This window comes from Orcinus orca, chromosome 19, assembly GCF_937001465.1.
Source record: "Orcinus orca chromosome 19, mOrcOrc1.1, whole genome shotgun sequence".
Classification (NCBI taxonomy): domain Eukaryota; kingdom Metazoa; phylum Chordata; class Mammalia; order Artiodactyla; family Delphinidae; genus Orcinus; species Orcinus orca.
This window is the reverse complement of record NC_064577.1, coordinates 6,797,778-6,823,732: the sequence shown is the minus strand read 5'-3', so window position 1 is coordinate 6,823,732 and position 25,955 is coordinate 6,797,778. Positions and strand designations below refer to the sequence as shown.

Genomic DNA, 25,955 nt, shown 5'->3' with positions numbered 1-25,955 from the left:
AACTGGAGAGGCTGTAGCACAACGAGGGGAGAGGGGCTTTGAAGTTTCTTCACAGAAGGAGGAGTCAATAGCGTGAAACGCAGCTGAGCAGTAAAGTGAAATGAGGTCTGAATTAGACTTAACAACTGAGGCGTCACCAGGGACCTTAGGACGAGCTGGTTTAGTGGTCTGGTGGGAGCAGAAGCAGAGTGAACCACAGGCTCTGCTCTGCGGCACAGAGAACTCTGGCTACCAAAGAGGTATCTCTGCCTCTGTTGACTGGCTACCTCACTACCTTCTGCTTCCATTTATGTTTCTCTTAGCTGATACACCCAGATACACTGCTAGTCTGGATCAATACAACAGTTGGGGATCTATTTTAGTACCACAGAAACTACTGCAAAAGATTTTCTGGGTTCATACACGGTGCTCTCACAGTTAACCTTCAAGTCCTCAGTTTGCAAGCTAGTAAGCACTTTAATTGATTCAGCATAATATAAATTTGGCTTTTCATGGCAATGCTAGTCCCACATCATTAATTCCATTGACAACAGCTGGCTGGCGTGAGTAGCAGCCTCAGCTTCCCTTGCTCTCCGTCAGGCCAAAGCCACCTCCACTTCCTATCATTGTCTCATATTAAGCTTGGTTAGCATCACTATTTTTGTTTGTTTGTTTGTTTTTTGGCCACGCTGCGAGGCTTGCGGAGGCTTAGTTTCTCAACCAGGGATCGAACCGGGGCCCTCAGCAGTGAAAGTGTGGAGTCCTAACCACTGGACAGCCAGGGAATTCCTTTTTCTTTTTTTTTTTAAATAGCTTCACTCCTTTTTTGGCTCCTTCTCTCTCCCCTCAACGGTTTAATTATTGAATAAAACATTTATTCCATACATTTATACCACGCTTTCACGTTGATTTACAAAGCACCTTCCCCTATTGACATCTCACAACACACGCTAGGAATTAGTAGGCTGAAAGGGCAGTGGCGGGGCGCGCGTATCTCCTGCTAGCGTCCCGGCGCGCTGCAGCCTCCCTTCCCTCCCGCCCGTCAGGAGCTCGAGAGAAGGCTGAGACGCTAGTGCCCGCGCAAAGCTTCCTGGGAAATGTCTGGGGTGTACGTGTTAAACTACAAATCCCGATACTCACCGCGCTGCAGCCCCGAAGAGGGTGTTTTCTGGTGACTCTGAATCTTTGTCAGTGTCGTTGGGACTGCTGCACAAGCCTGATTCAGTATTCACAGGAGGTTTTGGGAGAACGTGATAGCTCTTCCGCCGGGTGTGCACGAACGGACTTGGCTTCCGCTGCTTCCTCGGTCTCGCTCGGTGTGGCGAATCTGCCGTTGCGACACAATGGCTGGGAGCGCAAGGCCCCACGGGAGGCTTGTGGAATCTGCTGTGGGAAGAAGGAAGCCAGGTTTCTTAGGCAGCCACAGTCATGGGGGAGACGGCCCGCAGTGCCGCGGGCTCCGCGCCTGGGGCGGCGGCTTCCGCCGAAGCTCCGCTGCAGTACAGCCTTCTTCTGCAGTACCTGGTGGGTGACAAGCGTCAGCCCCGGCTCCTGGAGCCTGGGAGCCTGGGCGGGATCCCGAGTCCGGCCAAGAGTGAGGAGCAGAAGATGGTCGAGAGGGCGATGGAAAGCTGCGCCTTCAAGGCGGCGCTGGCCTGCTTGGGAGGTGAGGCGAGGAGGGGGGCCTTTGGGAGGCTTAGGGCTTGGGCGGCATAGGGGTCCCTTGCCAATAAGACCACGCGCCTGGGAGGCGAGGAGTCCATGGGCTTCGACCTTGACCCACCCCCGCCTGGTTCAGTGAGCTCGAGCAGCGCCTCCCTAGATCCCGAGGGTGGCTTTCGCCTCTGGAAATTGGATCAGAGAATCGATCCTGGGTCGGGACCTGGGGGTTCTAAGATGGTTGACTTCATTCATTCATTCGCTTTTAAATAATCATTTTCCAACAACTTGTTACTTTGCAGCTATCACGTGTCAGGCGGTGGAAAGACAGGGTGAGAACAAGATCCTTGTTCTCATGAAGCTAACATTTTAATATACATAGAAAATTGTTGACAAGGAGCCTGGAGGAGAGCTCTGCAGACATAGGGCCCAGCACCTGCAAAGGTCTGGCCGGAAGTGGCTTGAGGTTAGAAAAACAGAAAGGCCAGTGAGGCCAGTGTGACTAGACAGCAGGGAAAGAGGGGGAAAGAAGTCTGGACTTGGCTTTTTTTTTTTTTAACGTTTTGAGGATTTGAGAATGTATGTGTCCCTCCTGTATGCAGAGTAAAGAGGGTGGCCACATTTGCAGGTGATTTGAAGTCTCATTGAGAATGAAAGGCAATTAAGAAAGGAATGTAGGTGAGAGTGCACATGTGAAGTAGAGCAGAAAGAAAAAAAGATCTTTTTTGGTTGGGGGAAGGCCACAAGAGGAGGTGAGACTAGAGCGTGTCTTGGAGGATTGAGAGAATGGGGTTAGACAAAGAGGAGGAGAAACAGCATTTCAAGTTGGGGGTGGGGTGAGGGATTTGGGCTTTTTGCCTGCAGGCATTAGGGCAGTCATTGATGGTTTTTAAATTATTTTTTTAATGTTTATGTATGTATTTATTTTGGCTGCGGTGGGTCTTAGTTGCAGCACGCGGGATCTTTAGTTGCGGCATGCGAACTCTTAGTTGCAGCATGCATGTGGGATCTAGTTCCCCGACCAGAAATCGAACCCAGCCCCCTCCATTGGGAGCGTGGAGTCTTACCCACTGGACCACCAGGGAAGTCCCCGTTGATGGTTTTTTAGAGGGTAACAAGTGGTAATGAGCATGATGACTCAAGGTGGAGTGTGATGAAGGAAAGGAAAGTCTGTGGATAGGGAGACCATATAGGGAACTTGCTAGACTGAAGCTCCGTGAGACATGGACTGGGTCTTTGTTCATCATTGTGCCTGACCCTAATACATACATATCTGTTGAAATGATGAATGAGTCGTAGTGCACCAGGGGCGAAGTGATAAAGGCCTTGGACTAGGATGATAATTGTGGACATAGGGTTACAGGGGGAAGCAAAGAAACAGTCAGAAATGCCCCTGAAGTTTGGAGTAGGAGTGACTGCAAAGAAAGAGCCATAAGCAGGAAAGTCTGGAGGGGAGGTGCCCATGATTTCATTGAACGTATACCGACCTTGAGGTGGCAAGAGGACATCCATGTTGACATGTCCAGCAGGCTCAGGAAGGTCAGCTGTGGACAGCAGTGTGGGGTTTGCCATTTGGTAGCTTTGTGACCTTAGGGAAATTAGTTAACCTCTCTGAGCCTCAGTTTCTTCACCTACAGAAAGGAGAGGATAATAATATCTATCTCACAGGACTATTGTGAAGAATAAATGAGGCTGGGACTATAAAGTGTCAGAGTGATTGGCACATGGTATTTACCAAATGAGTATTACGGATGTCACCGTCGTCAAGGGAGTGATTTGCAAAGTTGATACCTGAACTTGAGGGTGACTGGTTTACATGTGAGAGTGTAGAGAGAGAAAGAGGGTTAAAGACTGAATTTTGAGGAATGTTAGAAAATGAAAGGAGGAAGAAATCCAAGAAGAGTCAGAGAAGAAGCTGCCAACAAGATAGATTCTGGATTTTGTAACGTGGAAACCAGACAAGTAGAGAGTTTTCCAGGCAAGAAGGGGCATCCTCTTCGCTGGTGGCCATCCAAAAGGTGCTATTTGAGTATGACCCCATTACAGTAATCCAGAAAACATACCAAAGAAATCTTCATCTCTGTGTTTGTTTTTAGGATTTGTCTTGGGAGGTGCATTTGGGGTGTTCACTGCTGGCATTGATACCAATGTGGGCTTTGACCCTAAGGATCCTTACCGCACACCTACAGCAAAAGAAGTTCTTAAAGACATGGGGCAGAGAGGAATGTCCTACGCCAAAAATTTTGCCATCGTGGGCGCCATGTTTTCTTGCACTGAGTGTTTGGTAGAATCTGTAAGTGTCCCTGTCTTCTGAGAAAGCCTTGCCTGTTTCCATCTTGGGACTTCTCAAGAGAAATACTCTTAATGCTACTAGAAAGCAGGTCAGAAATGTCCAATACTTGCTAGATTAAATTTCCATGAAGTAGTCCCTAATGTAAACTTTTTGTGTGTTTATGATTTGGGCTTGCATTATTTTTTACTTGTTTTTGGAGGCTAGAAGTTGGTTAATGAGTTTATTTTATTTATTTTTTGGCTGCACCGCGCTGCTTGCAGGATCTTGGTTCCCCAACCAGGGATTGAACCCAGGCTCCCTGCAGTGGAAGCACGGAGTCCTCACCACTGGACTGCCAGGGAATTCCCAGTGAATGATTTTAAACAGAATACTTACTGGGGAACTGAGACGAGATTTTGATTACTTCTCAAATGTTACACTTGGTTTCAGCGCTCTGGTACCACCTGCAGGAAGCATTTATGAACACATTCAAATTTTAGGAACTATACTTTTGAAAGAGAAAAAGATAGGTTTCCTTTGGGGAGGGACTAAATTCGCCAGCCAGAAACCCCATCTTTTTTTTTCCTTAATCATCTTGTCTGGCGTGTTTCTTTGGCTCTGAACTGCTCTTCTCCACCCACAGTACCGGGGAAAATCAGATTGGAAGAACAGTGTCATCAGTGGCTGCATCACTGGAGGAGCCATTGGTTTCAGAGGTTAGTAAACAGTTCTCAGATGGTTTTCTTTGTGGCCTTGGACAACATGCTGAAGTTGACATTTCTAAACATATGAGCATTCCAAGGACAGCCCAAGGCGTATGTGGACACTTGATATTCTTCCCTTCTGACAAGTAAATCACGTTTGCTTCTGTGTTAACTCAGTTTTGGAAACTTTCTAGTATCTAGATCAGGGTTTCTGATCCTTGGCATTGTTGACATTTTAGACCAGATACATGTTTGCTAGGGGGAGGGGGGCGCTGTCCTGTGCATGGTAGGATGTATAGCATCCCTGGCCTCTACCCCCTAGATGCTAGTAGCATCCTTTAGTGGTGACAAGTAAAAGTGTCTCCAGACATTGCCAAATGTCCCCTGGGGAACAAAGTCACCCCCAGGTGAGAACCACAGAGAGATCTAGATCGATCTTAGAAAAAAGAACTGCCCCCATCTTGAACGTACGGGAAGAACTTCCTCATAATATGCAGGTGTGTGTTGCTATGCGGGAAAGTACAGAAGCATAGCTGGGCCCCATTTGGCCAAATAGCAGGCTCTGCTGAAATTTCAGTTCCATGCATTGCAAACAGACATCTTTCTTCGTACTATACAACTGTCATTTTAATTTGTGTATAAGTTATCATGGTAATAGGGTTCTTAGATTTCTACCCCTTGAAAGCCAAATATAGGTATTCTAGAAATGTTGGATTATCATCTATAAACAACAAAGAAAAAAACCGGTTCCCTGCCACTTCTCCGTGTTGGTGTGTCTGTCAAGAGTGTGGTGCAGTGCGTCAGTGACAGGGTGTTCTTAACAGTGTACATTGCTGGGCTGCTCTCCATCTGCTGTGCCCGGACTTATCCAAAGCAAAAAGCCTTTTTTCTCATTTTCTGAGAGGCAGGATAATTTGCTATCATTAAAACCTGATTTTCCTCCTCAAACAGCCATTTGTGATTTATGGAGTAACTTCCCCTTTGGTCTTCCCATGTCTCAGCTTTGTCAGGGCCTTTGAGAGGCTCAGCTCCCTCTAGGATTGCTTTGATCACCTTCCCAGGAATTTATTCCATAAACAAATCAGGGTACAGGCCATATGCTTTCACTTGATTCCAAGGGCTGGTTCTCTTAACCAGTTTCCTGCCTGTGAGGGGCTATTTTCATGAGGCTGGAAATAGTAATTCTTTAGAACGAGAGAAGTTAAATGAACGTACAGTTAGATAAAAGCACACTGGATCAGATCGTGTGCACAGCTTCACTGAAGTCTTCCAGCTCTCTGCTAGGTTGAATGATTTGGAACGCGTCCGCCGGTTTCTTTGCGTCTGCGGGTACCCAGGCTCTTCCTGAGTGCAGCCTGACCCGGCATCTGTCACCACAGGTGATGTCATTTGTGTTTGCTTTGCAGCTGGCGTAAAGGCTGGGGTCATTGGTTGTGGAGGTTTTGCTGCTTTCTCTGCTGCGATCGATTATTACCTACGGTGAGAGCAGTTGCCTCCAGGGAAGGATGATGCCAGCCCAGGATCAGAGCTGTTCTGTGTAGGGCAGTGTCTGCACCATGCCGGGGCACTTGCTTCAGAGACTGAAGACATTTGTTTTCCCTCACATAGTTGGTGTCGTGAGGGAGCTGCCTGGCTGCAATCTGCCACCTCTGAGCTGCCACGCTCTCTGCTCCTGGACTCCAGCCAGGCTGTGGGGGGCTGTGCCACGCCAGCCGCTCTCTTTCGGGCAGATCAGGAGTCAGCGTGTTGACCTGTAGGAGTTGAGTCCCGCAGACGTTCAGTCCTGACCACAACTGGCCCTCTGGTGGTTTGGTGCCGTGGGAATGGAGGGGACTTCACATATACCCGGGAAGCTGTTCTACCTTGGACCTCCATGCCGTCATCCATCTCACACACTGGGGCAGGGCAAAGTGAATTTATGCCATCCGACCAATGATGTCATTTTGTTTAGTGTTCTGCCTTGTTAAAAAACATATATATATATGTATTTATATTACAGTTTAAAAGGTTGGCTTATTTTTATTTTCAAATTCCACAATTCCCAAAAATGGTTCCAGGTGCCCAAAGATTGAACATACATAGGGAAAGCGTGAGCAAACTCCTGCGAAGTTTGGGAATGTTAGGTTCCCAGGATCTGCAGAGTAGCGTTATCCTCACTGAGATTGTTACGTTGGCCAGGGCCTTCTCCTAAAGAAGCCCAGCCTAGCCATGTCCTAGGATGCGTTGAAACTCCGCGCATAACCCCTGCTGGCCTCTTCTAAGAAATCCCTCCTGTGGGCTGGCCAATGGGAATGCCTGCGGTCTAAACCACACACGGGTGTTCTGCTCTGACCACCAGACCAGGCCCAGCTCAAGGACACAGTGTGTGAAGGGTCCTGCTCTGGTCCTCCTGGTGACTAAGTCACAGCAGCCACTGGTTACGATCAGACCGAGTTGAGGAGCTGTTCACCGCTACCATTTTTCTCTGATGTCAGTGTTTTTCTTTCTTCCTTAAACATATTAGTCTTTTTGACTTGACCTGGTAGCCTTTTTTTCTGACAGTAGCAGCTCAGCTTAATTCTGTGCCATATGCAAAGAAATAGCCTTTTACAATTGGGATCTGCCACAGATGCTGCTTTACTCGGGTGCTCTGGTGGTGGGGTGAAGATGAACTCGGGACAAGCAGGTAGCTTGGTGGGGGCCATGCAATTCCAGCCACCGTAAGCCAGTGGTAATGTCTCCTTTATTCTACCTTTGCCTTTTTGCCTCTTTTTGGCTTTCTGCCCCCTTGTCTGCCGTCTTCCAGCTCACCCACCCTTAACCAGAACTCAGACTCAGCTGAACCATCCAGACATCCTGAGTGAGTGTGTGTGTGAGATAATGTCAAACCCAGCTGGTAACACCTTCCTCTGGCCATGTCTGCTGTTGCCTTTGGAATGAGTGAGCTAGTACACAAGACTCATGTCCTTCTATGGGGAATTCTATAGAATGCCTGTCCCAGTCTCAGTCACGAGGCTTCACTGCGGCTAGGCTGGCTGGAGTATCCTCACAGGTCAGAGAACAAATGTAGGAGTGTTTCCTCTACCGTCTGTAAATAAGTCGCCTATAAGCACTTAGAGCAAGAGTAGATACTCCTACCCTGGCACCTGCTACAGTGCTAGAAGCCCAGCATCTTCTACCATCCAGTCTAGTGCGTGGGGTCAAATACATTGACTGACTGAGTACAGGAAACTGTCCTCACGACTGCCTTGAAAAAGATGAGCCCCGGGCTGTCAGTAGCCATCAGTTCAATAAGCCAAGCATTGTCCACGTTGACTACTCAATCAAGAGAGGAGATGAATAGCTTCCTGTTTTAGATGGCTAAGGAGGCAGTATGAGCTCATAAACCAAACACCAATTTTCAGAGACATCTGTTCCTGATCTCCAGAATAAACACAGTGTCCAATGGCTTAGGCTGGTGGAAGCCTACATTAACCCCACTAGCTCTTACAGGGAGGATGGGCCTCTAGCGGATCCAGACTCCAACAAGCAGATGAGGACACAAGGCTGCCCCAAGGACCTGCTACTTCCAAGGAAAATGGAGAGAAAATTCACATAAGATAAGCCTCCACTTGAATGGACAACTTCCTGCCATCTCTCTGAGGCACACTGATGGCCACGTCCCTGGTGGGGCAGTTGTATTTCATGAAAAGAACCGGCTGGTGACTGTGGAGGCGTTGGTGAAAGAGCAAGGACGGGGCGTGGGCTCATCGCCCCCCAAAACCGCCACAGTCTCCACAGGCCGAAGGGACGCTCAAGGGTGAGTTCACTAGGTAAACAGATTCTTGGAAGCACATCTGGATGCAGCTGGAAGAGTTAAATATTTAGATTGGTGGTCTTCCCTGGACTCCTGAGAACACAAACGTCCACACCACAGGGCTGAGTTGTGTGCAAATGTTGGGGCTTTGCATTTTTTTTTATTAACATTTTCCTCTCACGTGGTTTACATCAATTTATAATCTACGTAAGTTGAAACAGAACATAGACCAAAGAAAAATATATCCTTACCAACTTATTAAAGTCAAATATTAATGAAGTGTCCCATCCTACCTGTATCAGCAAACACCGGCGGCCCACAGCCGTTGCCAGCAAGGACAGGCATGCAGGATTCCTGTAGCCTGTCTTGACGGGCCTCTGTTGGCACAGACTGCCCTGCTGGGCACAGTGGCTGGGGCTTCTGGGCTGCACAGTCCCTGTCTCGTAGGAGAACCCACGGGCTATTTCCTCAGTGCAGCTCAGTCCAGGTCTGGTACCCCGCCCCTCCCTGCTCTTGGGGGTGGAATTTATAAATATTCTGAGCCTTTTGCATTTCTCAGCCCTTCCGGCCTTCCTCCCATTCTCATTGCCTAAGTGAGGTTGGGGGGCTGCAGTATACCTGATGCTGAGAAGCAAACCTCCCTTGTTTTGGGGAGGTGGGAGGCACCCATTTGGGGCTGTAAATAGCTCTAGCTGGCCCTCCAGTTCATTCCAGTCAATGGCTGTGGAAGCAAGAGCCTTCCATGCCACATGCCAGCTCCTGTGTGCCGAGCAGACTCCAGGGATGATCAGACACTGGGGATCTTCAGACTCAAGCGGCCTTCTTTCTCTACCCCCTGTCTCAGAGAGCGGGGCTCCTTGCTGAGCTGCTAGCAGGCAGCTAGGGGGTCAGTACTGCCCTCCTCTTAGGCATCTCTTTCCTCCGATGTGCACAGAATGTGTACCGTTCTGCCCATGATTGGGCAACAGGTGTAAACAAGATGAGAAAGGGCCCTCCTCTCACTGAGCAAGTGCTACGGCTTTAGGGCCCTAAACCCTTCTTTAAAACAGCTCTGAGCTCAAGCTAGGGGAGCTCTTCTCTCCAATCCTGAGGGCCTAGAATCTAGTCTCTGCCACATAGGAGAGCCAGGGAGCTGTGTACTGCAGCTCCAATCTCTGCAGCCCGGGAGTGTCTGCCCTCCCAGGCTAACTGCCAGAGGCCAGCGGCCCCTGCTCAGGTGGGGAGAAATTGCACTTTGGGGGTACTTCTCCTTTCCAGTGCTGAGCAGCGGGCCTCGGTGTTGGGATCGGAACCTGCTGATCCCCTACTCTGGAGCAGAGCGTCCACAACGAGGGTCCCCTGCAAAACCCAGTCCCGAGAGAGGCAGGTACCTGTGACTCCTCATTCTTCCCCAGCTCCTGGAGTTTCCCCGAGTTCACCCACAAGGCTGCATCTAGAAGCCGAGGGTGGAAGGCAGCACCAGGACGGCTGGCTAGCTGGACCGTGCCTGCCTTTCCCAGGGCCTGGAGCACACGTGGCCGTGGGGGCTGCCCCTGGCAGTGCTTGGCTGTGGAGAAAGTGTAAACCCTAAGGTAAAGGTGCCACGAGGTACGGGAGGCACCGGGAAGGACTAGCCCTCCTGGACAGAACCTGCCTGTTTCTGGACACCTGCTTCAGCCGTAGTAGCTGCCCTCCCAGAAGCCCAGCTCCACGAGAAAAGCCACCACAACTGCTTGCTGCCGAGAGCCTCTTTCCCCCCAGCCTAGGACACCCAGCGCTCCCTGGCGCTCCTCTCAACGTCCCACCTGTCCCTTTTCCTCAGCGGCCTGACCCTCCCACCTCCCCCGATTCTTTCCTGACCCTCTGGCTACCTTGGTAGCAGGTCACTTGTGAGTCTTGTATACTCAAAGGAAACAGAACACCAAGGGAAAAGGAACTGAAAAGCAGAAGAAACAGTCAAAGATGCCTCACTGGTACTGGAGACAGAACAGATAAACCCAGAAATGGAGAGTCTCAGGTGGAAAAATCCCAGAAATCCGCCCTCCAGCCTGTGCTAAGCTGAGGATTAGTGTGAGTCTGTCTCCTTGTCCAACATTTGCACAGGCGGCAAGGCAAGCAGGTGCGCTTCCGCAGGCAGAGGGCAAGGAGAGGCCGGGGGCGGCAGGGGGCGGCAGGCGGCGGCGCGGCACGGGCCACCACTGCCACCGCCGCCCAGGGCCTCCTCAGAGCTTTCGAGGCGCTGGATCAAAAACCAAGGCTGCACATGCATGCAGGCAGGCTGGGAGGGAGGAGAGGGCGGAGGAAGACCGAGGGGAGGCTGCCAGGAGACTGCGATCTGGGGGCAGGGCCAAGAGAGGAGAAGCTGGCAGCAGTCACAGAGCGCAAAATAAAAGCCCTTGGACCGGACTCAGGAGGAAAGAAAGTGTTGGAGGAAATGAAAGAACAAAGCAGGCTGTCTGTGTGCCCACACCGGGTCGGTCACTACCTTTCCTGCATGACAAGTAGACGTAAAACAATTCCCAAAGAGCACGGAGCATTAGACACAACTAGAGGAACAGAGGGCAGAGCCCGGGGTGCGCAGCAAGGCTGGGGCCGGGTCAGCTGGCTTTGTACAAGGTGGCACAAAAGATGCACGTCTTCCAGTTCTTGGAAATCTGTGTCCCTTGGAGTCTGGAGCGCTGGGTTTGGGAGTTCTCTATTGTAGTCCTTCAAGTCTGGGTTGGGTCCGCAGCTGGAGAGGCTGGCTCGGGCCACCCCCCCAGACGCTCCCACCTCGGGCTACACATCGGTGGAGAAGTACAGTGTGTTCCGCTTCAGTTCTGCGAAGGAGATGGGGGGGTGCTGCAGGTAGTAGAGAAGGACCTGGACCTGCGGGAAGACAGGGGAGACTGAGGCTGGGGTCCTCGCCCTGGAGGCCCTCTGACCCGCTGAGAAGCCCTGGTCTCCAGGCTGGGCCCCTGTGGCTCCCCGCTTCCCCTTCCTCTGAAGCCCAGGTGTGGCTGCCCATTTTCAGCAGTAGAGGGCGCTGCAGGGCAGCGGGTGGGGAGCCTGGGGCCACTTCGCCAACCTCAGTCATAAACTTCCAACCTGCTCCAGAGCTGGGCTTTGGCTTGGCAGCCCTGCTTCAGACCAGACCCCGCCCTGGGTCTTGTAGGGCTCCTAGGGAAGCTTCCTGACCCTGGAAGCGATGCTAGAGCTTCCGTGCGTGGGGACAAGGCCCCAGATTTTTCTGATACCCCTAGGCTTGCTTTCTGAGGCCCAGGCGCTCCCAGGATTGCAGCCAGCACTTGAGACAGACAACCTCTGGGCCCCTGGTCTAGGTTCCTACTTTTCAGCAGGACTGTCCAGAGCCCTGCCTCCCTGGTGACATCCTACAGACCATCGTCCCCGCTGTCAGGAGGGGAGGGGGTTAGGAGTCCTAGCTGTTCTCTCTCCACCCCTCAGGAAGGCTTGTCCTTCCCTTCCAGCAGCCGCAGGCCATGGGCAGTGCGTAGGTACCTGTGCCATGACATCGTGGGACCAGATGTCGGCAGCCGACGTGAGGTGTGCTTTGCTCTCCACTTCTGAGGGTCTCAGTAACGTGGGGCCAAACACAGTAGCCAGGTTGTGAAGGGACATCTTGTTGACGGGCTCCTTCTCAGCAACCCTGGGAGGGAGGGGAGGGGAGGGGAGGGGAGAAAAAAGTCATTCCTGGCAGCCGCGTGGGGCTCCAGACCCTGGGCTGTTACCACTCCTGGAAGGATTCCCACAGGTGGTCACTAGCCTCCCTCTCCTGAGGGTAGAGACCGCTTGGTAGGGAGGAGACTCAGCCAAGGGACCAAGTTCCAAGCTATGTTCCAGTACGTTCCAGTAACAGATTCCCAGCTCCTGGGCCGCCCCTTGAACTGATGGTAAACTGTCAGAGCCAGAAGGACCCACTCCAACTCCCTTGCCTTAGAGATACTATTACTGGTTCAAGAACTTTCCCTATAGTAATTCATGCTCATCACAAACCTTTGCTTAGGTAATATTATCATCTCCACTGTACAGATGAAGAAACCAGAGTACAGAGAGGTTAAGTGACTTGCCCGAGGTTACACAGCTAGCAAGTGGCAGAGCTGGGGTCTGAACCCAGGCAGTTTGCCTCCAGAGCCCAGGCTCTTCCCCACAATCAGCCCAGCCGTGGAGGGGGGCCCTGAGGAAGAGTCCGAGCAGGCGGGGCTGGGCAGGGGGCAAAGGCCTGAGGTCTGCCTGCTGCACTGTGGCAGGAACAACCCTCAACCCAGATGGAGCCCAGGGGCTGTTCTCCCAAGCTTTTCCAGAAGGGTCTGCCTCATGGGGCTCCAGAGCTGCCTCCCTTTGGATCTTCCTCTGCTTCTCTTGCATAATAAGCCAGATGCTCTGTAGATATTTCCCGAGTGACAGCAGGGGCTGCCATCTGTGGCTGGTGTCCAGCAGGCTCAGTACCAGCCAGCTCATCAGAGAGGCCCTGTGCCTCCCCCAGTCCCAAGCAATGTTTCTGGGGCTGAGACCCAGCCGCCCTGAACAGCGCCCCTCGCCGCACTCCCACTCCACCGTCACTCCACCCTCCAGGCCGGAGCCATCGATGCGCCTGCTGACTGCTTTGGAAACAGGCAGAAAAACACTGCCATGCCAGGAGGCAGCTGTGCAGCTGGCCCAGCCCCTCACCACACATGCGCGCGCGCGCACACACACACACACACAAACACACACAAACACACACCCCGGCCAGGGCCCAGATGTGGGAACAGAGTGTGCCCGGTTCCCAGGGTGGAAAACCTAATGAATTTTCCTTCCCATTCCTCCTCTGTGTGTCCTCCCCACAGTGCTCGCCAAACTATTCGGGAATTGGTTGGGACTTCGGTCCTGGCCAAACCAGAGGGAAAATGTCTCATAATGGGAAAAACAAGACAGCAGCCCAGGCGTTCCCAGGTCTCTGGCCCTCCAGAGCCTGGCCTGGCCTGGTGGCCGAGCTGCCACTGGGAGCCTGGGCCTGAGGGCTCACGGCCCCTCACCAGGGGCTCCCTGGTCCCGGGTGGCAAATGGACTTACGGGACGCCTGGGGACTTTTTCTCCCCACTCACACCTGGGACCAGTCCTGGACTCAAAAGTGAGTGCAAGGTCACCGTCAGGGCTAGCTTCCAGTATGAACTTTGCTGCAGGCATAACTTGAGCAGCTGTTGGTTTGACCTGACTGTGGAGGGGGCAGAGGAGAAGGTCGGAAGGGCTGTAGTTGAGGATCTGGGGGATGTGGCTTCTAAGGGCAGAGCTGCTGCTGACCCCAGGCAGTCCCTGCTGGGCTGGGGACTCAGATTCCCTATCTGTTCGATGAGCTGTGGGTCAAGACCAGCGGGCTTCAGATTTTTTTGACTGTGACCCACAAGCACACGCACACACACACACACACGTCTGACCTGAGCATCCAGCACACGCAACGTGCGTAACTGAACAGAACAATAGGCACCCCAAGGCTGTCCCTCCTACTCCGTTTAAAAAATGCTAAGTGGACCGAATGACCTACTGACTGTAAATCCACCTACAGTCCTTGGCTCTAGCCCTGCCTTTCTAAGCATTCTCTAGCCAGTATTCGAGGTTGCCATTAGGACCCAAATATTTCTCAAAAGAGAAGAATGTGAACACAAGAATGTGAAGAGCAAACTCTCACCCTGCTATGGTGTCCCAGCAGACACCAGCACCCACTTGGAGGCACGGAGGATGTGGGTTCCTCAGCGGATGTGCCCTCCCCCCAGCTGCCCCCTCCCCTGGACCGGGCCCCTCCCCATTACCTTTTCAAGTGTTCCAGCAGGAAGAGGAAGGTGATGAGGTTGGGGTCTGGCAGGGAGCGGAGCAGGTGCATCATGCAGTTTTCCTTGGCAGCAGGGTCTGACAGGGCTGTGGGGAGAGAAGGGGCTGGGGCGGGGCTCGGCTCTGGGCAGGGAGGCCTTAGCCAGCGCCCTGTGGTCAGGAGGCTACGGGACACCGCGGGAAAGCCCAGGCTGCAGGGGGTCAGGGGAGCAGACCCTGCAGGGAAGGGCCTGGTATTTCCCCAACAGTGGGCTATTGGAGGTTCCTACAGGAGGCCCCACCACAACCTGTAACTCAGCCAGGAGGCAGGCTGGTGGTTCAGCAGACACTGTCCTTCCCCTCCCTGCAGAAGCCTTTGGGGCTGGAGCCATTCCCCATACCTGGACTGTAAGGCTGAGTTTAAGACAGTGATGTCATGGCATGAATGTTCTCTCTCTCTTTTTTTGGCCGCACCACGCGGCTCGTGGAATCTTAGTTCCCTGACCAGGGATCGAAACCAGGCCCTCTGCAGTGAGAGCACAGAGTCCTAACCACTGGACCACCAGGGAATTCCCTGAATGTTCTTCTTCAAGTACCTCCGCTGCCGGAGCCCAGCAGTGAGCTGCCTTCCATGGGCTCCTCATTCCTGTGATCCAACCCAGGAGAAGACAAGGCAGGAGGGATGCACCCAGGCCAGGATTTGGCCCAGGTGGGTAGAGGCCGGGAGCCCTGCCAGCCAGGGCTCCCAGCTTCCTCCCCACCCTGGGCATAGGTCAGAGATGAGACAGTGCTCCTTTTGGAAGGCTCGGTACAGGCCATGTCAAGTGTACGCCTGCTCACTTCTTCTTGGCCCCAGGGCACCAGCGCCTGACCACCCACCTCAGGGCAGATTTCCCTGGGTGCCTGGGTTTCTAGGCAAGGAGGTCAGTGTCCAAAGAGGAAGCACAGAGGGCAGCCCAGAGGGATGAGACGGGAAAGGGGCAGGGGAGAGAGGGTCCAGCCTCCAGATGAGGCCCCAGCAGGCCACACCTTGCCCTCCAGGCCACTCAGCCACACGCCCCTATGCAGTGGGCAGATCAACAAGCAAGGGAAGCCACAGATCTCCTCTCTCGCTCTTTTTTTTTTGCGGTACGCGGGCCTCTCACTGTTGTGGCCTCTCCCGTTGCGGAGCACAGGCTCCGGACACGCAGGCTCAGCGGCCATGGCTCACGGGCACAGCCGCTCCGCGGCATGTGGGATCTTCCCGGACCGGGGCACGAACCCGTGTCTCCTGCATCGGCAGGCGGACTCTCAACCACCGCGCCACCAGGGAAGCCCTCCTCTCTCACTCTTTACTGGTCAGGGAGGCCTGGCTCAGCCCAGCCCTCAGGCCCCCACTGGAGGCTCACCGATGCCCTCCATGAAGGCTGGGTAAAGTCGGTCTGTGAGGAGGGGCTCGGGCAGCTCCCGGAAGTATAGCTTGAGGGTGCCAGCGATGGCGTTGATGTCCATGTCACTCAGCATCAGCAGGATGTCCTTGTTGTCTGTAGGGGAGACGGGAGGTCAGGGGCTGTGCTGGCTGAGCCACCTCCGCCCCCACGCAGCCCTCAGCTGGGCAGGTAGCCCTGTTCCGTCCCTCTATCCATCCTAAGACAGCTTGCCCGGGACACCCCCATGCTGTCTCTGGTCTGCTCTCCCCAGGAATGGCAGGATGTAGGTAGTGTCCACAGGTGGCCTGTGACTCAGCTCCGTGGGGGGAGGGGAGCATAGATCATCGTCCAGAGTCCTGGAGCCACACTCACACCACGTGTCACATGCCCTCCTTCCAACTGGAATCGCCCCACTGCTAAGCCCCTCTCTGGAAGGCGCTGTGCATTTTTTATACCTAAAATCATGTTCCGACAAAGCCTCAGCTTCCAGGTGGCACAGAGGAGCCGTGTGCCAGCACGTCCCCAGCTCCCCACCCCAGGCTCCCCGAACACGTCTGCCGGGCAGCTGCCCAGGGACACCCACCAGGCCCCCTCTCAGCTCCCATGGAATCAGCACTGCCCGGCCAGTTCAGGTGTCCTGACTACTGGGTGTGCTGTTGCTGCAGCCTGAACGGCGAGATAGGGGAAAGAACCAGAAAGGTCAGGCACCACCACCAAGGAGCCCACAGTCAAAGCGAGAGGCAGCAATGCCCCTCCCAGAGGGCACTGGGGGCCTGGGAGAAGGTGGAGGTGCCCGTGTCAGCCAACCCAGGCTCAAAGCCCTTTAGTTTCCCTGCAGCCCACTGGGCACCAGGGAGCCAGGAACACAGACTCTGGAACCCGAAAGATCTGAGTTTAAATCAGGCTCAAAGCCTATATACTGAGTAATCCTGGGCAAGTGACTTGGCCTCTCTGAGGCTCAGCTTCCTAATCTGTAGCAATGGAGAAGAGATTGGAGGGCAGGGGATCACCCCATGCCATGCTGGGCTGTAGTTCACAGACCGAGGCTCCTCTGCCATTGGCTCGTGGAGGCCTCTCCGTGGAGAAGCCTCCCGCTTCTGCTGCGCTCTCCTCCCAGCCCCACGAGCCTGCCGGAGCGCCCCCTCCCGGTTGCTGCCCAGCTGGGCCTCCCAGACTCACTGGCATCAAAGACGGCCTTCAGCGCCTGGATGTCTGTGGCCACCCCTGATATCCGGTAGATGCCAACCTCCTCGATGCCCCTCTTCTCCACCTCCTCCACGCACTGCCGGACGATGTAGGGCACCTTGGAGCGCTCCCGCCTGGTAGGGAGGGGATGTGAGGGGACGGAGGATGGAGGGAGCCCCCCAGTGATAGCTATATGTACCCCTTCTCTGCAAACCTTGGCCTTAGAGAGCTCTGGCTTCTGGGATCAGGAGGTGGGGGGGCAAGGAGAGGGCTGAGAAAGAGGCCACGCCACCCCACCCCCCAACAGCCTGCCTGCAGCTGAGGGACAGCAGGGGACAAAGGTGGGAGGGAGGAAGTTTTAGGAGATCAACCCAAAGACTAAAGAAAGAGTGTTCCTCAGAACAGAGGGCTCAGATTCAAATGCTTTGGGGACACCCAGCAGGTTACCTACAGAGGGGGGTGGGCCAGGTCCTGGAGACAAGGGGAGGGCAGGGGGGCTGAAGGGTGCCCTCTCCCAAGGAGCAGCCACTCCTGGATTCCAGCCTGCCACCGTCACACCAAGACACGGGCCTACAGGTGTCAGACCTTCCCACCTATTACAAGAAGCTGACCATCCGGGATCTTCATGTGCAGTCTCCCAATGCTTAAGTGCTAGCTCATTTATTTCTAAAGCATCGTGTGAGGCAGAGAACACACCTCTGCAGGCCACTTTTGCCCTCCAAACTGGCCGTGGTGACTGTTGAACTGGAAAGTGATTGTCGAGGGGCCAGACAAGGGCGGGGGGCCTGGAGGGCAGGGCTGGCAGGGACCCCGGGCGCAGCACCTACTTGGTCACCACGCTGATCTTCACACCGAAGACGCCGGTCTGCTTTTTGGACGGGGTCCTCTTCAGGCTCATGTCTCGGCTGGTGAATTTCATGGAGAATTCCACTTTGATCTGGTTGGGGGCAAGGCAGGTACAATCCCCCAGGGCATGAGTGCCCAAGGAGTGCCCCCCAGGACTGCAAACAAGGGCTACCTCTCCCACCCAGGGCTCCCTGAAACACCTACAGGGTGGGAGCGAGAGGGGTGGAGGCAGAGGAGAGGGGGGAGGGGCTGGGCTAAGGAGGCGGGGGTCCGACAGCCCCCCCAGGGCACCAGCAGAGGCCAGGCTGCCCACCCACTGTGCAGACACTTCCTATCTCTCTGGGCTCACCCCATTCATCTCAATCACATCTGTGTGCCAGTTCTTCGTTTCTACAGTTTGTGGATCCAGCTGCAAAGAAAGAAAGAAAGAGAACGTGAGAGAGAGAGAGAGAGAGAGAGAGAGAGAGAGAGAGAGAGAGATGACAGCTGAGACCAAGCCAGAGCTCTCCCTGCTGCTCAGCCACAGCTCAGAAGTTGGCTAAAAGGTCAGAAGATGGAACTGGGGGCTGATGCTTCTCTTGACATCAGTCCTTCAGGGGGCTCCAGCCCCCAGGCCCCTCCTGCCCTGGCTAGTGCAGGACTGCCTCCACTCTGGGAGGGAGGTGGGGTGCGCTCTTAGGCACATTCACCCATCACCTCTCATTCACTCCTGACCCCACCCTGCGAGATGGGTATTATCACCCCATTTCACAGATGCAGAAACCGAGGCTCACAAACCATCAGCAACTTGCTCAGCTTCCTGAACTGGAGTTGACAGCAGGGGATGTAGCCCGTGTACCTGGAGGTGGCGAACGGGAGGCGGTGCCACGTAGAGGTGAAGAGCCCTGGGTCTGAATCCCAGCTCTGCCACTGCCGACTGTGTGACCTTGGGAAGTTTTCACCTTGCTAAACCTCACTTGTTTCATCTGTTCACTGCAGCCAGTAAAGAACCTGCCTTGCTGGACTGTTGTGAAGACTCAGTAAGATAACGGGTAAATGGCTGGTCTCCCAGAAAGCAAACACTCTGTAGAGGAGGCCCCCAAACTGGGCAGGAGCCCCAGGGAAGTGGAGATGGCAGGGGGAAGCGCAGAGACATCCACAGGTGATCAAACGGGACTCTGTTGCTCTGGCTCAGTGGCCTTCAAACTGTTTTCCCTGTGCATCCGTAAAGTAATTTGGAAAAACAGTGCACACCCTGGCACATTCTTAAGTCAACATGTGAATATTTCCAGAGCAAGTTTAAATAGCTGCAAAGAATATAATTTCCAGAATAATGTAAATATTTACATCTTAAAATAAAACCGTTACATCATTCTTTTAAATGTATTCAGTGGAATCCAAATTCCATAGTGATTTGATATCCACCATCATCCATTTAAAAAACACATAAACAAGTTCTTCTTTCCCTTGTAGAAACCCTGCAACGTTCCTTTTTCTCTTTGATTTTGTGTTTCTAGTCTATTTCTCCCAAAGAATTATGCCCTAGTTTGCATTTTTCTTTTTTAAAGTCTTTTATTCCTCACCCTATTATATTTTGCTTCAACAAAAATGTCTGTATAAATGGAAATGAAAGATCTCCTGAGACCACTAGGCTCCAAATGTTCGAAACATGTTCTGGGTTAGTTATTACAGTGATTAGCAGGACATAATAAAAAATCTGACCAACACAGTACAAATTTTAATAAGTATTCAGCAGCAAAGTACCATTCTGGTGGAATTGCATCACTTAATGAGATGGGTAGAGCATTTTTTCTGTTTTAGTTCATGTATGTATACAAATATTTGCTAGGGTGAAATGGGGTTTTAGCATCAATACTGTTTTAATTTTTATTTCATTTTTTTAATTAAAGTTTTATTCTAATGAGACTCCACCACGATTTTTACCCAGGGAGTGACATGATTTAATTAGCATTTAGTATTGCTTAAAGATCTTGGTTTTTTTTTTTTTTTTTTTTACCCTGGCCGTACAGTACAGCTTGTGGGATTTTATTTCCCCAACCAGGGATAGAACCCATGCCCCCTGCAGAGGAAGTGTGGAGTCTTAACCACTGGACCGCCAGGGAAGTCCCTTGGTTTGGTGTTTAAAGATGTAAAGGATGAAACATCTTGTTCACATACAGTAGATGGGGCTGAACCTCTTTCCTCTGTATTTGCCTTAAATTGCATAGATACCTATTATCAATATTTATTTTAAATGAGCTCAGCTGACCATTTCCATCACTTTTGTGGAAAGAAAGAACTGGAAACCACGTGACTTGTGAAAGGGTCGGAAACCCAGCTTTTAGAGTCTTTTCTACTTTCTCAGCTCCTACATCAGCACTTCAAGTGGCCCCTCTGTTGCCACCCAGGAGGCCTGGGAGCCCTGAGCCGAGTCCCCCAGGAAGCCTCGGGCTCCGCTGCAGAGCGAGGTGGTGGTGCAAGGCCCTTCTCTGGCGGGTCGCTTTTTGGCAATAGCTCTGGCGGGAGCTGAGGATCTGCAAGCTGAATGCTTTAAAACTCTTCTGCCCTCATACCCCTGGACCGTCTCTGCAGCCCCAGGGCATGTGCACCATAGTCTGAACACTGCTGCTCTAACAGGCCCCTCGCCACAAAGGAAAGCTGGACCCGAGTCAGTCCAGGGTGGGCTGGGCCCCGGTGCTTCTTACAGCTCAAGGTAAGACCCCCGCACCTTCTATCACCCACACACCCGCTGGGGACAGGGGGCACCCAAGCCTCCGACAGGGTCTGGGCCCTCCATCTGGGCCCAGGCCCAGCCTGGAGAACAGGACAGAGGGAGAGTGGTGTGGAGAGGACTGAACACCTCCTCAAACATGCTAGGGAAGCGTGTGGGACTCACAGCCCGGCTGCTGCCCCGACTCTCTATTCTACAAGGCTCGGGGCCAAGTCCTACTGGGCCCCTGAAACCTTCCTCCCCTAAACTTTTTGTCCCAACCCTCACCAGGCCTGTGGCACAGGCTGCTCCTTCCACTTCCTTCATCCCCTCCTGAATCCTGGGTCTTGGACACAGGGCCTTGGTCTGTCCCCAGCCCTGACCTCGAGCAGTGGCCACCTGGAGTAGAGAGATCTCCACTGCTCTTCGTCAACTGGGGCAGATACTACCTTGGGACACACATTCTGGAATGACCACCTGCTTCTAATGCAGCTCTCTCCAGTCATCAGCATAAGCCTCAGGCCAATTCTGTGGTCCTGGCCCCTAGTGCCCCTCCCCTGCCCCAGCCTCCCATGACCTGGCACCTCCTGTGGACTGAGCCAGTGGTCCCTCCCTGGGCCCTTGAGTGCTATGTGGACATAGCCCAAGTGGGGAAAGTGCAGGGAATGAGAGTCAGACCGACCTGGGTCCAAATGTTCACTCTTCCACTCAACTGTGTGAATGTGGGTAAGTCACTTAACCTCCTGGCACCTCAATTTCCCTACAGGGGTGTCCATACCTGCCTCAGAGTGTTGCTATGGAAAATAGTAACAGCGACTGATGTGTGGTGAGCTATTTCCTGTAAGTCTGGCTCTATGACAAACCCCTGACATACAGCATCTCAATCAATCATCATAACAAGCCCATGAGGTGTAAGCCTTTCTAGCTGCTCCCCTTCTACAGATGAGACACCAAGGCTTAAAGAGAATGAGGAGTTTGCCCAGTGCTCCACATCTAGGCAGTGAGAGCTGGGGTACAAAATCAAGTATCCCTGACTCGCCCCAGCTAAGCCTGCAAGATCCTACCCAGCCCAGCTGGGTGTACTGCACCTAGCCTGGCATCCTTGCCTCTTGCAAGGCAGCTGCTGTGATCATTATTTATCTAGAAAGGAGACATCGGCCCTCCACGGCCTGGCCCCACAGGCTGACCTGGGTGCTGGCAGGCCAACCCCAGTACGATTCTTTCATTCCTTCCCTCCCCATCACTTCTATTCCAGCTGCCAAGTAGCAACCCTACATTTTCCTGGGAACATCTGAGACAGGGCCTTAGCAAGCCCTGATGCTAAGGCCTAATCCCAGCCCTGCTTCTTCCAGAAAGCCTTCCCAGATAACTCCAGGCCTCAGGAACCTTCAGTTCCCCTCTGCCTCCCTGCCACGCTAGGACCCCGTCCCCTGCACAGTTTGCTCTTGTTTCAGCCTGTCTGAGGCCAGGTCTGGGTAAGGTGGCACTGTCGTGTTTTACTGTGAGTCCTGCCACCGCCCTATGCCAAATCCCGTCTGCAGGTGCGGCCCTGCCACCCGCGTGGGGAGGCCTGCCCAGCCCCTCGGTGCCCTGACAATGAAGCCCTGTCTCCCAGGAGGCCAGCAGCCTCCAGAAACCAAGTCTATTTCAGGATGTCATTTAAATACAGAGAAGGGAGGGTGCAGAGTAGAGAGGGACATGGCACATTTTCCAGAGGAATAATGCTGTCTGAATTGCTGTGGTTATTTATAACCCCTGGGAAATGTGGACTTTGCTATTTCCTGATTAGATTAACGCTGGGGGTGGAGGAACCAGCTCCCTGGATGTCAGTGGACAGGAACACCTGACCGCTCACCCTCCAGTCCCAGCCGATAGGTGCTGTGCCCCCCCGCCTGGGGACCAGGTACCAGGGGGATACCAGATCACCTGAGGTAGTGACACAGATGGGGCTGCGAAAGGCCAGGCTGGGGAAACCCCCCAAGAGGGGCCCCTCCTTCACCACACAGGTAACAAAAACGCAGTGGGGCTCCCCCCGAGGAGCACAGGCAGGAGACAGAAGCAGGCCATAGAACATCCCGGAGAAAGTTATAAACGAGTGGTTGAACACAGCCTCTGGGAGCAGCTCGATTATGTCCTTTTTGCCTTTGCATTTAGACCTGGTCAGGTCATGGCTGCACATTCAGACCTCTCCTGTGGAGAAGCCGCTGCCCTCTGGGACTGATGTCCCCGAGAGAACACCCCAGGTCCCCTGCAACAACATCCTGGGCCCCCGCTGGGAATCCTGCAACCCAGGCAAGGAGTCCACAGCGTCTGAGAGAGAATCTGGCAGGTGGCTGGGATGCTGCCTCACGTTCCTGGACCTCAGCAGCCTCACATCTAGGACAGGAAATGGGCTCCCCAGCCTTGCAGGGGGCTGAGAGGATTTGAGGCCCTGAGGCCAGGGGAGGATGCTCTATGTGCACCCAAACACCCCCCAGGTGGTGGGTGCGGCCTTTGCTTCAGGAATGTCCTCAGGGGTCTCTTCTGAGGGGTCTAAGCCCTTCCTCCCACCCGTTTCTCCCCAGCCTGGGGTAGGAGACCCTAATGTTCTCCTCTCTGGCTCCAGAGCTGTTCACGGCTACTTCCTAGTGCTTGGGATTTCGGAGGCACCAGCGAGTTTGGGGGCCCCCTTCCTGCTCCCCCTAGTAGGTGACAGAGTCCTTTGGATCGTGGGCACGGTCCTCCCACCATCCCACACTCCCTCCGCCACGCAGCTCGCCCCTCCCTGCGGGCCCTCACGGGGGCTCAATACACAAGGAGGGGTCAGTGTGGGATAACCTGTCACAACCGGCAGCTATGGTCCCAGCACAGAACACAGAGCAGCGGCACAGTTACTTTGGGAGGTAACACGGGGGCTTGCGGGTGACAGGGACCCGTGAAAACAGTATTCACCTGGGCTCCCAAGGGCTCCCAGACCCCACTTTCCCACCCTGTGGCCCCTTGGCGCTGAGCCTCTTCCCTCAAAACCTCACACTGTCATTTCCACAGCACAGGCCCTGAGGAAGCCCACCTCCTTGTGCACGACCCCTGACCTCCTGTCCCTCTTGGGCCTGGTCCCACTCTTTCTTTCGTTGAGCACTGCTCTACCCTCTGCCCTCTGGGCCTGGGGCCTGGCATCCTGGGCCTGTCCTGGGTTGGTGGCATGGACTTCACTCGAAGCCCAGAGTTGTTTTGGGGCCTGATAAAAACTAAGTGCAGTAAACCATAGTATAGCTGAAGTTGTCACCCTCACAGGTGAACAGGACACCGAATAGAAGGCAGAGGTGTGGCTGTGTTTTGGGGACCCGGCCGGAGGCTGAGCGCTGGGCCGTGGAGACCAGGCCCTGAGCCGGGTGTTTTGTCTGACGGGGGGACATTTCCTGTGGCTCCCAGGTCAGTGGCCACGGTGGCGGCCCCGGCTGGCCTTCTCCTGCCCTCCCCCAAGTGCATGCACATGCTCTGGGCTGGTCCCCTTGGGACACCAAAGCCAGCCTGTCATTGGGGCAGACCACAGGCGTGAGAGGCACGGTAGGGCTGGCAACTGGGGGAACAAACAGGGCACTGCCAAGAGCCTGCCCTCCTCCCCCCCGCCCCAGGAAGGGTACTGGAGGGTTCCGTCAACGTGGCCGCTTGAGAGAAACTCAAGAGAGGCAGGGCGGAGTGGGAGGGGGCGCTGGGGCCTGTATCCTGGCTTCTAGCTCAGCAGCTGGTTGAGGGGAGACCAAGGTCAGCCTCAGTAAACTGAGCCCATTTTCCCAGGGGCCGGGCCCCCCCACCATAAGGTCAAGCAAGCTCTGTCCCTGCAGCCCTGGCCCTGCAGGGTCGGGCACCCTCTCCAGGACAGCCACACGGAAGGCCTGCGCACACTGTCCTTCCAGGCACCGGGATGAGGCCACTTCGCCTCTGCTTGCCTCCCTGCCCCCCGGAACTGTGCAGTTCCCTGAGGCCCACGTATGGGAAGGGTTTAGCAGCTCTGAATGAGGCGTTTACTGAAGCCAGGTTAGCCCTGTAGAACCCACTGTGACCTGCCCCCCCAGCGCCCTGCATTCCAGGGCTCAGCCTCCTCTGTGCCGCCACGCTTTTAGCCCTCGGGCCGGCACAGCTGCAGACAGAACTGGGAGAGGGCCCGTCTTGCCCCGAGCCCCGGGAACCCGTCTTCCCCAGAGTTGGCCTGCCCTCCACGGCCTGCCCGGCCTGGAGACTTCACCCCAGAGCCAGGCCTCAAACCAACAGCCAGCAAGCTGTCCTGCCCAGCTCAGGGCCACCAGCTGACGAGCACAGGGTCACTCTCGGGAAAGGGACTGGTCGGGGCTAAAGCAACACAGGGGCAGCCCCCAGCAGCCCTGTCCCCAAAGGGAAGGGGCCACCTTAGAGGTCAAAGTCCCAAGCGAGGGGCTCCCCCAGGTATGACCGGGAAGTCTCATGCAGCTGCCACGGAAAGAAAGGCCAAGGGCCTTTAGGACTGCTGTGGGCTCAGTGGCCTCCCTCCAGACTTACCGTGGTTTGGTAAGAATTATGAAAGTCCTTCTCTGAAGCTGAATTCATGCTCCCTGCCCAGGCCAGGAACACCGTCTGGGCGCCTGCTGGTGAAAATGCGGCTCGGCAAACCCACTGCCTGTACCCGCTCTGAGGGGCCTCTTGGTGGGCTCTTCCCAGGCCCCACGTGCGGGCCCATTTCTGTGCACAGCTTGCTAGGCTGGGTTCTACACCCCCGGAAGCTCCCCATCGCGGGCACGCAGCCTTGACCCCAGTGGGGCCCCGTGACCACCCAGACAACCAAGAGATAGCCGCAAACCCGAGCGGGCCCTGGGCCTCCTCCTTGGCGGGGGGCATGATGGCTAAAAGCACTTCCTGCACTAAGCCGCTCAGTGGGACCTCATCGTGTCACCCTCTGAGCCTAACAGCACCTCGTGGGTTATCACCTAACTCACATCATGAGCTAAGAATGATGCCTGGTACTCAGCACCGGATCAAAACATGTCAGCATCACTAAAACTGGGCTTAAACTCCCCAGTGGCTTCCCGCTGCACTCAGATTAAGGCTGCTGCCCCCTCTGTCCGAGGTCACTTCCTGTGCTCCACACAGCCTCTGCCTGCCTCTGAACACACCATGGTCCCCCCAGGCTGCGGGGTTTTCACCTCTGCCTGGAAGGCATTGTCCCCGGATCTTTCAAGAATCCTTTTTGTCATTGAAATCTTAGTTCAGAATTATCTCTTCAAGCAAGGCCTCTCCCCTCTGCTTTATTATCTGATCTGCTACCCAATTCTATCTTCCTGCAGTACTTGTGCAGCATAAAGTGATCTCATTTATTGCCTGACTCTCCTATGGACAGCAAGTTCCCTGAGAGCACGGCCTCTGCCCGGGCTGCCTCTGGAGAGCCCAGCACATGAAGATGCACCATCAATATATTCAGAGACCGAATGAACAAAGTGGGTTATGCAGGCTGGAGAAAGCAATGCCCTTTGTTCGGGAGAGGGGTCGAGAAGCCCCACATGCCTGCTCGCCTCTCTCCTCCCGTGCTCAGTGAATGGCTGGCCGTGGCCCAGGGGCAGCCCTGTGACCTCTTCCACCCAGACTTTCCCAGCATGTTGAGAGTTTAAGGCTTAGGCGTAGGAATCTTGAGACGTGGCCAAAATCATCATATGAACTGGATCTA

The 25,955-nt window shown here is 54.2% G+C and overlaps 2 protein-coding genes and 1 long non-coding RNA gene across 6 annotated transcripts in view; 2 read left to right on the top strand and 1 right to left on the bottom strand.

Annotated features, from left to right (window-relative positions):
* LOC125962089 (uncharacterized) overlaps positions 1-25,955 on the top strand; it is a 279,527-nt gene that overhangs the window by 101,161 nt on the left and 152,411 nt on the right. The gene's annotated exons all lie outside the window — the stretch shown is intronic.
* TIMM22 (translocase of inner mitochondrial membrane 22) lies at positions 1,383-6,625 on the top strand. The gene is made up of 4 exons (XM_004267085.4): positions 1,383-1,645; positions 3,735-3,931; positions 4,554-4,626; positions 6,021-6,625. The coding sequence occupies exons 1-4, from the start codon at positions 1,408-1,410 to the stop codon at positions 6,095-6,097; spliced, it is 585 nt and encodes a 194-aa protein (XP_004267133.1). The 5' UTR covers positions 1,383-1,407; the 3' UTR covers positions 6,098-6,625.
* The window catches only part of ABR (ABR activator of RhoGEF and GTPase), a 178,057-nt gene continuing 160,614 nt past the window's right edge, over positions 8,513-25,955 (bottom strand). For all 4 annotated transcript variants that reach the window (XM_004267086.4, XM_033423303.2, XM_004267088.4 and 1 more), the window contains 7 exons: positions 17,942-18,001; positions 17,574-17,683; positions 16,741-16,880; positions 15,541-15,675; positions 14,155-14,260; positions 11,867-12,014; positions 8,513-11,236 (listed from right to left, as the gene is read on the bottom strand). In XM_004267086.4, the coding sequence (XP_004267134.2) occupies positions 11,147-11,236; positions 11,867-12,014; positions 14,155-14,260; positions 15,541-15,675; positions 16,741-16,880; positions 17,574-17,683; positions 17,942-18,001 (789 nt within the window). In that variant the 3' untranslated portion in view covers positions 8,513-11,146. The remainder of the gene's footprint in view (positions 11,237-11,866; positions 12,015-14,154; positions 14,261-15,540; positions 15,676-16,740; positions 16,881-17,573; positions 17,684-17,941; positions 18,002-25,955) is intronic.